The sequence below is a fragment of the Schistosoma mansoni genome, chromosome 4, assembly GCF_000237925.1.
Source record: "Schistosoma mansoni strain Puerto Rico chromosome 4, complete genome".
Classification (NCBI taxonomy): domain Eukaryota; kingdom Metazoa; phylum Platyhelminthes; class Trematoda; order Strigeidida; family Schistosomatidae; genus Schistosoma; species Schistosoma mansoni.
The window spans coordinates 2992588-3005367 of NC_031498.1; the positions used below are offsets into that span (position 1 = coordinate 2992588).

Below are 12780 nucleotides of genomic sequence, written 5' to 3' on the forward strand. Positions count from 1 at the left end.
CAGCTGGATGTACCTGCATCTCAGAGTTGAGGACTCAGTAGCTAAATGGATAACGTGATAGAGTTTGAAGCTAAAGGTACTGGGTTCGAGTCCCAGAGTGAACATCAACTCTGAGATGCAGGTACATCCAGCTGATGAGTCCCAAATGGGACGAAACGCGCGTCCTGAATTCCGCTGCTACCCACTATCAATCTTTGTTTACTATATTATTCCTATTTAATGTCTTACATCAACTCGGAGCCCCAAATACTGTGAAACTATTTGCTCTAATTTAGACCAAAGTTCTTATATAAATATGTTGGTTGATTTTGGATATGTTTATGTTCTTTTGAATCCAAATATTTGAGAAGAGAATAAACCATGAAATGTTTAGTATTTTAGTGACATATCAACTATTTTTTTACTCTTATACAAACTAGACAGTTTGTAGAATTTTAATTATGACAGTCATAAAATTAATTTATCACAACCCACACAAAATAGAGTGAATTAATAAGGGAATGAAGATTACAACATAAAATTGTTTTATAATGAAATTTGATATGATAGATAAAAATTATTTATGAATTCATAAATTACCATTATTATTATTATTACCATTATTACTATCATGAATATTATTACTATTGTTATTAGTGGCTTTACTCGATGTATTTTTGGGTACAATATAAAATTTCCAGTACAAAGTATTTCAATAAGTTTCCTTTACTTATTTCTTGATCGATCCTGACGATAGATATTGAGTGGTCGTCAGTTAGATGTTAGCAATTCAGGAATTGACATCTGAATAATGAATTTTCGTTTTGATGCATATTACTAGCAGCCACAATATCTGTGGTTGGGCTCTTTTGTAACTTGTACAATGAAATGTCGTTAACTTTTCACAAACGCACCTGAATAGGTTATGGGACTAATGGACATAATGATGTGTTAAAACAAACAAAGAGATAACTTGTTGAAATATCCAGATAGCAGGAACAGGTAGCCTAGATATTCAAGCAAGCCGCCTTCAGATTGTAAAAAAATGAAACTGAGTTAATCTCATTGAATTTTAGATGTTTTCAAATGAAGAGGAAAAAGATGACAAACACTGAATGTTGTGAAGATCAATACTCATCAACAAGGTAAGTGAAAATAGATCATATCTTTTTTACTTACATTCATGTTTAAGATGATCGATACTATGAACAACCAACATAAATAGCGTATCTCACTCAGTGTGTTAATTTTTCTGAAGCAGCGAAGTTACCCTTTTATTTCAACCTAAAGTGTTTAGTAGTCATATATACCATAGTGTTCCCTTAGTCATTCAGCCATTTACAACGTAAAATCTAGCACAGATCTGTATCAATTCAAGTCAATACAATACATTAGCACTTCAGGACAAAACTATAAAGACAGATCCCAGATTAGTAGAAGTGATAATAAGGTCAGTGGTTATGAGAAACATTGGTTAGGTGGTGGTCAGGTATATGTTATACATGTCCCAACCACCTCATTCGATGAAGATTGGTTACCTCATTTATAGACTAACCATCCTTTACCTATACCTAACAGAGTTTTTAGTTGCTAAAATATTTCGTTCATTGATAAGCTATTGTTTATAACTTTATTTTACTCACATTAATTTCTTTACATTCCACTCATCATAATTATAACAAGCTTTATAACCTCTGTCGTGTGATGGCATCACCACTTCAGACACTGGTTGTCTGGGGAGGGCACGTTACTTTTATTATACCTCTACATAGTTGACAGTACAACTTCAACCTCGAACCATAAAATACCACATTCCAACCAACTTACTTAGCATGGTAAACCCTAAAGAAACAAATGTCCCAGTTATTAAACCTCGATTTTGATATCATATTAGATAAACAAGACGATGATCTCAAGGTAACAGATAGTGTTAGAATATAAACCTCGAGATTGTGTTTAACTGTTACATCTATTAGATATCCCACTTAGTTTATCATTCACTTATTTATTTATTCATTATCATTGCCTAAATTTTGAATGGTACTAGTTTTCTGATGTATCACATGGTTTTATTAGATCTCATTATGGAATAAATTGTCATCATTGAATATCTATTCTTAGTAGCTTATTGTATTTAATGTGTACCACTATATTCAGGTAACTGATTTCATTTTGAGAATTAACATTGAATATATCTGAAAGCAGATAGTTGATAATTGTTATCCATGAATTCCATTACGTAATACGAACTCATTAAACAGAACTTTCTGTAACGTTTGTAAGTACCCTACTTATTCAAGAATAACAGTAATATTGAATTTAAATGATAATTTAACGAAAACGAAAAAAATCTTTTATTAAAAACATACCATCAATACTACTGATTTTGTCATATAGTTTGCAATATTGGTAATTTGTGGTTACTAAATGTCTAGAGTTACCTATTTAAATTATCTTATTAAGAATAGTGTAAAATAAAACCCTAGATAGAATTCTTAAAATACAATTCAATATCCCAAAATGTCGATACTATTTATTCATGTTAATCATATATTGTCAGATAAAGTGTTACTCTTTACTTTAAACTGCGTTTACGATAGTACTATACTACCATCAAAAAAGTACAAGTATATATAAACATTTGTCTACACAAGATACTCAATGTTAGTTGACCGGATACCATCAGCAACAACCCATTATGCAATAGAACAAACCAACTTCCAATTGAGGAGCGAATTGGGAAAAGATGTTGGAAGTAGATAGGACTCACATTGAGGAAATCAACAAACTGCATCATGAGGCAAGCAGTGACATGGAATCCTGAAGGGGAACGGAAGAGTGTAAGGTAGAAGAGCACAGTGCACCGAGAATCGGAAGTGGATATTAAAAGAATGAATAGCAACTGGGAATAACTGGAAAGGATTGTGTTGTAATGTAGTTAGATGGAGAATGCTGGTGAGAGGCCTTTGCTCTTTCATGAGGGGTAACAGACATAAGTAAGTAAGCAAGTTAAGATAGTACTAAAATTTACCCGATAAATGCTCGATAAACACTTCAATCAATTTTCCAAGATAAAAATAGTAAGTGGGTATTTTTGTTACTCTTTTATCAATCAGTGATGAAATTATGTCTAGATTCAATGTACTCTCTTAACAGAAAATTTGAAATAATGCAAGATTCAGTCAGGATATTTTAAAAACATATAAATTAACTGCCTCACTCACTTGGGCTCTATAACTTCCCTATTTCGGCTACTAAATTAAGCATCCATACTCTAGTACTGCACGAAATGACTGGTTACAAAGTGTCAACAAGTTGTATTAAATATTCGTCTTACTCTGTGATTAATATTGATTACTGTTTATCCATATTAATAAATGTAGTCATTAATAGATTATCGACGACATTGCTGAACTTAACTTGTCACGTCATTACACTAGAACTCCGACAATCTCTTCTAGAAATTTTTTATTAGAGAGTACATGATTACTTTTAGTGTAAGGGATTAGTGGAGATTGTTAAGTTTGCATCAGAACATGAGGTTAGTTAAATAGTCATTAAAAGCTAAGAGGCAGTAGAAAGTTGTTTCAGGTCCTGTGTCTAACGCTCATCCTGATTTCTCATCTACACTTCTGTGGAGTCCCAGTGTCGTCCTAGTGTGGGACTCCACAGCCGTCCAGTACTTCCAAGTTTTCAATTGTGATCTAGCACTGATCTGTACATGATCTCAATCAAAACTCAACAATCTTCACAACCCTATAATGATAATTATCATGTGCTCACTAATGACTAGCTTCCAAAGGAAACTCTCAAAGTTCTAATGAGAAGCCGTTTATATTTCTAACAGTAGGATATTTTTAGGGTTAATTGTGTTTTAATTACACAATATTTGACAGAAAAGTCAGTACAATACCTAGACACATCATTTACATTTGATCTATTCATGTTTCACCAGGGAAATATTTTATCAAATTAATTAAATTTAACCAATAGGTAACAGACTAATATCACCAATAAAGTTAAAAATTTATTATAAACCAATCAACTTTAACTTGTATTCTGCCAAATATTTTAATTGGTTAATCAAAAACCATATGTTGATGAGTCGATAATATTTACTTCAGTCCTGTTTACTTAAGATACTTAATAGGAATGGTCATTTGGTGAATTACTCTCAACATTTCCCCCCAAATAATGATGTAATAATCTATTAAATTTCAATCCAATTTTAAGCTTATCAAAAGAACTGTTGTTTGCTATATATGATAAAGTTGAATAAAGGAGATTTAAAACGAACTTTTGAAAAGTATGTATCAATCTAATAACAATAATAATAATACTTCTCATTATTGTCCAGAATACTCAATGGGAAATTGTTCATTATGTAATCATACAAATTATGGTAATGAATATTTACAATCAGAAAATGATACTAATAGTGATAATTCATTCCAAAATTTGTATAACATGTCAAGTTCTTTATCATATCCATTACTTTGCAGGGAGTTTCATAATACACTAACTACTAATACTAATTCTCAAAATATACCTTCAGTAGATACAATGCAATCAGATCTATCGACAAATTATGATACTACATTATTAATGAATACAATAAGAGATTTTGGATGGCCATATTTTGAAAAATCCACATCTGCTTTTTCTTTATGTTCACATGGAAAATCTAATTTTAGTTCAAGTTATCGTGATTGTCGTCTACGTTATATTAAACAAACAAGAAAACTACAAAAATATCTTCGTGTTACACCTGAAGGGCATATATTAGTGAATAATCCAAAAATTGAACATCATCATACAACAAATCATAGTTTACAACAATCGCTTAGTACACAATCTAATAATAATTCCAAAGTAAATACATTTGAATGTAAAGGTAATTTAAATAAATTTACAACAAATGGTCATGATTTATGTAATAATCCATTTGGTTCATTAATTAGTACACCAAAAATTAAACGTATCTATACAGCATTTTGGAATTTGGAACCACGTGAAAGTATCACTGTACACAAATTACCTTCATCTAAAACTACAACATTTACAGAATCAACAACTTCATCCTTGAATCATTATACAAATGGTTATAATTACTTGAATAGTACTAATCAAAAACAAATTGATGAGTTGGAATTCCCAACGCATAATAACAATAATAATAATGATAATAATAATAATAATAATAATGATTTAACGCCAAGCACTCCACAGCTGGAACCTTTAATGGAAGATTCTATAAACGATAAAATAACAGATTATCAGATCTAGTCATAATATCAAATTAATTTAGAATATATTTTTATTTATTTCCTTTTCAACTCATTACTTCGCCCCAATTTATTATTTTAAAAAAATTAAAATAAAATTTAAAAAAAAGATTATTCTCTTAGATCTGTATACATATGCATATTTTTTATGTACATAACAAAATGCATTTATTAACTCAATTAGACTTTTATTTCTGGTATAATATCCTGTTGCTGCTGCTGCTGATGATGATGATGACAATCATGTTGATGGTGATACAGATATTGATGAATGAAGTATAAGGGTAAGATTAAGGTATATATCTTAAGATTATATATGTAGGCTGAGAGTTTGAATGATAGACTATAACTAATTTCTGATTATATTTGGAAGAAAACCTTATATTGAAGCGAGACCATCATGGGAAACCTGGATGAGCTGGACGGCTGTTTTGTCCTATTGTGGGACTCCTCAGCAGTGCGCATCCACGATCCCTCTTCACGAGATTCGAACCCAAGATCTATCAGTCTCGCGCGTGAGCGCTTAATCTCTAGACCACCGAGCCGGCTGGAATCCATCGATGTTAATGTCTGACTTCAACCAATCCACAATTGACTCATGATCTCAACTATTAAATTACTATAATATCTGCAAAAACCCTTTCTGATATTAAAACCTTTTATGTCTAGAAATTTGTTTTCAAAGAGAAGTATTGAGAAAATGTCTATCAATTAGATACATATACTTAAGAAAAGAATTGTCAATTAGATTATCTGATAATTTTGTTAACAGACGGAGAAATTGATGATCAATTAATTACAGGATATTGTAGTCATACGTTAATTATAACCAAAGATATTTATGCCATAAACTGAAGGATATACTATCAAAGTGTTACATGCTAACAGAGTTCGTGCCTTGATTCTCTTTTCAAACCTAAATTGTACAATTAATTTTATCAACATTAAAAGTAAAATAAAAAAAACTGTTTCAATATGCTATTAAAGTTCTGTTTAAAATATTAGCAAAAAGGTAATAAACTACTGAATAGTTAAAAGTTTTGCTAATAAATATATCGTTGCTTACACGTGTCCTATGTATAGTCATATATGTACTAATATACTAATTCATTTGGTATTGTTTGTTTGAATATTTCCATTGATGCTTAGGACTGCAATTGATCAGTCTCTTATTGGTATATGTGCACAAGCAAGTGGCTATCAGAACTCAGTAGCTGAATGGATAACCTGATGGCATTTGAAGCGAAAGGTACTGGGTTCGAGTCCCAGAGTGAACATTAACTGTGAGATGCAGGTACATCTAGCTGGGACGAAACGCGCGTCCTGGATTCCACTGCTAACCACTATCCATTTTTGTTTATAATATACTAATATTCACGAAACATGTGAAATCTCATATGGAACTTTGAACTATGTTAGTAAACTAAGTACAATCACTTCAAAAAATCTAATAAGTATATAATCAATATTTATGTTATCCTGACTGGTGTTTCAACAGTCTATCTTAATAGTTAAAATGAATTGAATAAGTATGTATCATTAAGATCATTTCTATAATAGTCGAAAAAAGCCATATTTGAAACACTAGATATTCTCTACTGTTGAAATGAGGTTGATTGATTTAAACGTTCAGCGAAATAATATAATTTATATTTTAAACACAAGTTACCATAAATATGATTGGTTACTTTAAGTTTCTTGAAAAGAATCCTGGTAAGTTTGTAGTAAACAAGAAAACGGGAGGGAACAATCGAATTATTTAAGCAGAAATTACAAACTATCTCACTAAAATCTGATAACCATACAGTAAACAGTTAATTTGCAAAATAACAATCAATTGTCTCAATCTTAACTATTCCTTCTGCAAATACCAATCAATCATCTCTGATTTCATTGTTCATGTATTTTCATACCGATCGCGTTTCGTTCTTATTATTCCTCTATTGATCTTCCGCCAAAATACATTCTTTGTGGATATAAGTAACCCACACCACAGGTTTAGTTTTTAAAGTGCCACACAAAGCTTCAAGACATATTTTTATTTATTAAAAAAGAATTATCAATGAACGACTCCAAATTCTTTTTTTTTTATAAAGTAAATTTAGAGTTTTTTGTTGTAAACCATGATAATTTTAATATTTCATACAATCACTAGTAGTTAACCTTAGTATTAGATAGAATACTTATGTCTAAGGCTATCTTGATATGGTAAAACCGATCGCTATTCTTCTTTAACGTATTTTATTTTAGTCAGTCAAAAACATTTATATATTTTCAAAAAGATGAGTTTTCTACTGGGAAAATAAAACATATGTGCCTAATGAACTGAAATGTATTAAGGACGATTTGCCAATAACCTTCTTTGAATATAATATGACTGGAAAGATTAAAGTTTGATAAGCATCTATAAAACATACATCTTACACTCATTTGTTTTAAATACATTTTAATTAGGATTAATTTTTGTTCTGTCTCTTGAATCTATTATTTTATTAATTCAGCGCTTATACGTAATTGTCACTTGATTGCATCAGTAGTTTTTTTGGCAACCAATTGTAAACTTACAAGCATACATATAATAAGCCTTGGCAATTTCATTATTAGTCGAAATAGAAATGGCATAATTTACTGTCTACAAATGTTTATAAGACTTTAATGTGTTTTCATTGATCATAAAAGTAGAAGAGAATAGTCATTTATTATTTTTGGTAATTAGAATGCAAGTGATTGATTATAAGATGGTGGTTGGAGGTGGTCAACAGGAAACCCTGGACCCAGGTTTAGTGCTACTTGGCACTCGTCAGTAAAGTGTACCTGTAATCTTGAGAGAAGGACTTGATACGCATGACTATTAACACTTCATCGACAACCATTAACCATATTACAAACAATCTCTTGTTAACTGTTGAAGGAAAACTTCTTGCTGATCTCTTAATCAACTATTTAAATAAATATCCAAAATTAAAATCTCATAAATCTGATCATTATATATATTTCATCATTATAGGAAATTGAAAGTAATAACATACCTTATAGATTATTTACGGAAGCATCATTGATAAACAAGGTGGATCGGATACAGATGTTAAGGCGAGGATTGGCAAAGCAAGGACAGCATTTCTACAATTGAAGAACATATAGAACTCAAAACAACTCTCAACTAACTTCAAAGTGAGAATCTTCAATACGAATGTCAAGACAGTCCTACTGTAAGGAGCTGAAACGTGGAGAACTACTACATCCATCGTCAAGAAGGTTCAAGTATTTATAAACAGTTGTTTACGCAAAATACTCAACATTCACTGACCGGATACTATCAGCAACAGCGTTTTATGAGAGAGGACAAACCAGCTTCTATCTGAAGAGGAAATTAGGAAAAGACGTTGGAAGTGGATAGGGTATACATTACGGAAATCACCAATGTGCATTACAAGGCAAGCCCTAACATGGAATCCGGAAGGGAAGCGGAAAAGAGGAAGGCCAAAGAACACATTACGCCTGGAAATAGAAGCAGATATGAAAAGGATGAATGTTAGCTGGAACGAACTGGAAAGGATTGTTTGTGACAGGGTTAGATGGAGAATGCTAGTGGGCGGCCTATGCTCCTTGACGAGGGGTAACAGGCGTAAGTAAGTAGGTAAGTAAGTAATGGATTATTTACATAGAATTAAGTACCATGTATTATATGTATTATGGTGATCATTAGAATAGTTTTGACGATTTACATTACTTTTTCAAGTAAGACAAGTTGTAAATGAAAAATGTTGACAGATTTAAAACTTAGTTTTTGATTTGCTGAATACTATTTTAAAATATATTCATCTTAAGAGACCGTAATACTTACAACTTTATTCACACATTTGAAAATAATTCATATGAACACTTGGATCTTCTTATCACTTCTAAGTGATTGCAAGAAAGGAATTAAAATAAGCGTAATCTAGTTCGTAGTTAGTAATGCTAAATTGAAACTTTATGTATGGTAATTGGAGATATTATGTTGTATATTGTGCCCAGAAACTTATATATTGAACAGAAAGAAGTCTTAATAATTAGGTGATAACCGTCGGCACAGTGACATCGCACTGTGAAAGTCAAACTATACTTTTCCTAAAGATAATAGTATATAATGTCGATAACTGCTAACTAAAATGATAATTGAAGCTCAAGATCTCTAGCCGACTGCGTTTAAGTCACTGTTAATTAATACAACTGTAGTTGAGAGGTAGAGAGTGGCTCTCACTTTAAAGTTATTTATAATCACAGACTAACTGAACAATCATTTGAAAATCAGTTGTTTTGTACTTATTTAAAGCTTCTAAACCGTATGCAGTCGTGACTTTTCTGTGGTGAAGAAAGTAAAACTTTTCAGCTTTCGCGTTGATTGTATTTTAGGATCATATTAGTCAGAATCTAATAATAGATATTTTCAATTATGATAATGGATTTATTGTCCAGATTTTAAAAACTGTAATCTTATTCATTCAAATAACAACTATAAGCGAATAGTATTATTTTTAACTATATATTCATTAGCCTTCACTTTAATTTGCAGTCAGAGTTACATACATACATCATGAAGTAAACCAGTCAAAATAATTTACTAGCCAATAATAAAAATGACGTAGATCGCATGACTAATGACAATAAGTAAACTGTTAAAATTAATACTACGTTGAGAGTTGTACTGATAAGAATAATAACATTTTGAATAAATAAAGATGGATGGTGGCTAACAGTCGAATCCAGGATGCGCGTTTCGTCGTATTGGGAACCCGTCGGCTGGATGTACCTGCCCCCCCCACAGTTGATATTCACTCCAGGACTCGAACCCAGCACCGTTCACTTCAAACACCATCGTGTTATTTACTTGGCTACTTAGTCCTGATAGCCACTTGCTTTTACAATGATGTGAAGTTTAACTTCCCTTGCTATTGTTTGTTTGAATCTTCCCATTGATGTTTAGGACTGCAATTGACCAGTCTCTTATTGGTATATGTGTACTCTGTATGAATTGCCTCGATATCGCTTGAAATCATGTGCATTGTAAGCAAAGATGGATGATGTCTAGCAGTGAAACTCAGGATGCGCGTTTCATCTTAGTTGGAACTCGTCAGCTGGATGTACCCGCTGACCAATTGCAAGCCTAAAAATCAATGGGAAGATCCAAACAAACGATATCAGGTGAATCTTGAATAAATATTTATAAAACAGAAAGTAAGTCATAACTCTCTACACTACACCTTTTGCAAACAGAAACTATTAGAAATTTAGATGATAAGATGTGTGGGCATAATCAACTTCAATATATAAGTGATGAAGAATTCATACAAGGTGTGAGGAAAGAAGAGAACAAATTATACAAAAAATTAACAATATAATCCATTAAATTTTATCCGATCAAAGAATGAATAATAATTTAAAAACTCCTTTTGGTTACCAAAACCAGAGTTATTAGCTCGAATCCAATTAGTTTTTGTTATATGCACAATACAAAATTAAACTTTGTTTACAAAACATGACGGTATATGATATGATTAGATTCTATCCATCACACGACCACAATTGATTCAGTGTGATAGAAATGATCTATCTGTCATTTTGTTTAATCTTCCCCATACTACGAAAGAAGACGCATATTAACTTGAAACAGTAATTAATTCTCACTTGTTTTTGAAAAGTTAATTCAAGTATAAAATTGTCTATCAATGTTAAGAATTTAATTCAGGAAAATGTTCTTTCCCATTTAAGTTACAAGTTTTTTTATTAGAATGAGAGCTATTAATTTTATAGTTGAGTTCATGAGTCAATTAAAGTCGAACTACCATGGGAAACGTGGAGGCACTGGACGGCTGCGCGGTGCACATCCACGATTCCGCTCGCGGGATTCAAACCCAGGACCATTCTCGCGCGCGAGTGCCTAACCTCCAGACCACTGAGGTGGCATCCAATGGTGTTAATGTTTGACAATATTAAAGACAATTTCTGTGATAAATCAAGTGATCTTATTAGGCAATCGGAATAATCAAGTAGATGAATGTGATAGTAGTAGTAGTAGTGAAAAGAATAATGATAATTATGTTTCATCCTGTAGTACATTAATAAATATTGTAGAAAATGTCAATTATTTTGATTTGTTTATTAGCTGATTTCAGCCATTCATGTAAGCTAATCGCGAACAGAAAAGCCTCAATAAATATACTCTCCTGATAAAAATAATAATAATAACCGTCTGCTTACTCAATATTTACAACCAAAAAAAGAAATCATTTGGTTACCGTGGGAAACCGTGACTGAAGTTCAAATAAATTGAAAGAACGATATATCATTGGTAATACCAAAATATGGTGATATAAATTTAATTGACTGAATAAAACTGAAAATGATAATTAGTATCAAATAAATATTTTTTTAATTAACGAATTTATCAAGAACACTGAGGGCTCTGTATTGCATTACTGGTGAAATTGTGAATGTTGTTTGATTTTACGTCTTAAACCAAGATATAATGCTATTTCCGTTCTTCTTAGTTTCTTCACGTATCTGAAATCAGTGTACGTTGTAAACTATCTTTAAATTCGTCTTAAATAGTTACATGCCAGATTAATCGTAGTGACCATGTAGTGGATGATGAATCCCCCCATTGATTTAACTTGATAGCTTTTCCGTGGATGTCTAAATTGTTAACGTCACCGATAAAAGTAACTAAAAGATTAGATAGGAGATGAAATACAGTTATCTGGTGCGCTATTTCATGTCATTAACTGGTCTAAATAAGAAAGAAAAGCAATGAAATATTATCAATTAAAAAGTAAAAGAAATTCAGGCCAAAATAATAATTCCAGCTAAAATGAATGAAAAAAGCTGTCTGGTCCAAATAATATATAGTTTCATGGAAACACATTACATCAATAATGAGTACCCTATCTCATTCAATCTAGATGTTCTCAATGTTATTCGTCATCAATAATCAGATCAGCCTAAATATTATATCAACATCAAAAATCCAAAATGAAATAAATTAGTGTTAATCTCTAACTTCAACCAATCTACGAAATTATTCCACCGTTCACCATTGTCTGCAGTGAGTTACTATCTCACAACAGACATGGTTGAACTCCATTGGTCACTGCTTCTCACTAGAACTCCAGGAAATACCTCTTGGAGCCAGTCACTAGTAAGCATATGATTATGATCAGGAGGTTTTGTAGAGATTGTAGTAAATTATTAGTTGAATTCATGAGTCGATTAAAGCTAGACCACCATCGAAAACCTGGAAGCGCTGGACAGCCGTTTCGTTCTAGTTTTAGTAAGAAGCCGTGATTTCAACTATATATATAAATTACTAAAAATCTCCACAAACAACCTCCATAACAAAAATACAACAAATTTTACAAAAATTTTCGTTTTTGAAAACGTCCACTTGTTATCTGTCACCAACTAAATAATAATTATAGACCAGAAGGGGATTTTGTGGATATTTCAATATTTTCATAGTTGAAATCATGAGTCAATT

The 12780-nt window shown here is 31.5% G+C and overlaps 1 protein-coding gene and 1 non-coding gene across 2 annotated transcripts in view; one reads left to right on the forward strand and one right to left on the reverse strand.

Moving 5' to 3' along the window:
• The window catches only part of Smp_tRNA_02024_Pseudo_TTG.1.1, a 1189-nt gene extending 906 nt beyond the window's left edge, over positions 1-283 (reverse strand). The window contains exon 1 of the tRNA in view: positions 1-283. This exon is cut by the window's left edge and continues 906 nt beyond it. This is a non-coding gene — a tRNA.
• Positions 284-4287: 4004 nt separating this feature from the next.
• Smp_150030 (hypothetical protein) lies at positions 4288-7778 on the forward strand (the record flags this gene model as incomplete). Its single annotated transcript, XM_018796549.1, has 2 exons — positions 4288-5123; positions 7766-7778. The coding sequence occupies 2 exons, from the start codon at positions 4288-4290 to the stop codon at positions 7776-7778; spliced, it is 849 nt and encodes a 282-aa protein (XP_018651680.1).
• Between the last annotated feature and the right edge of the window lie 5002 nt (positions 7779-12780).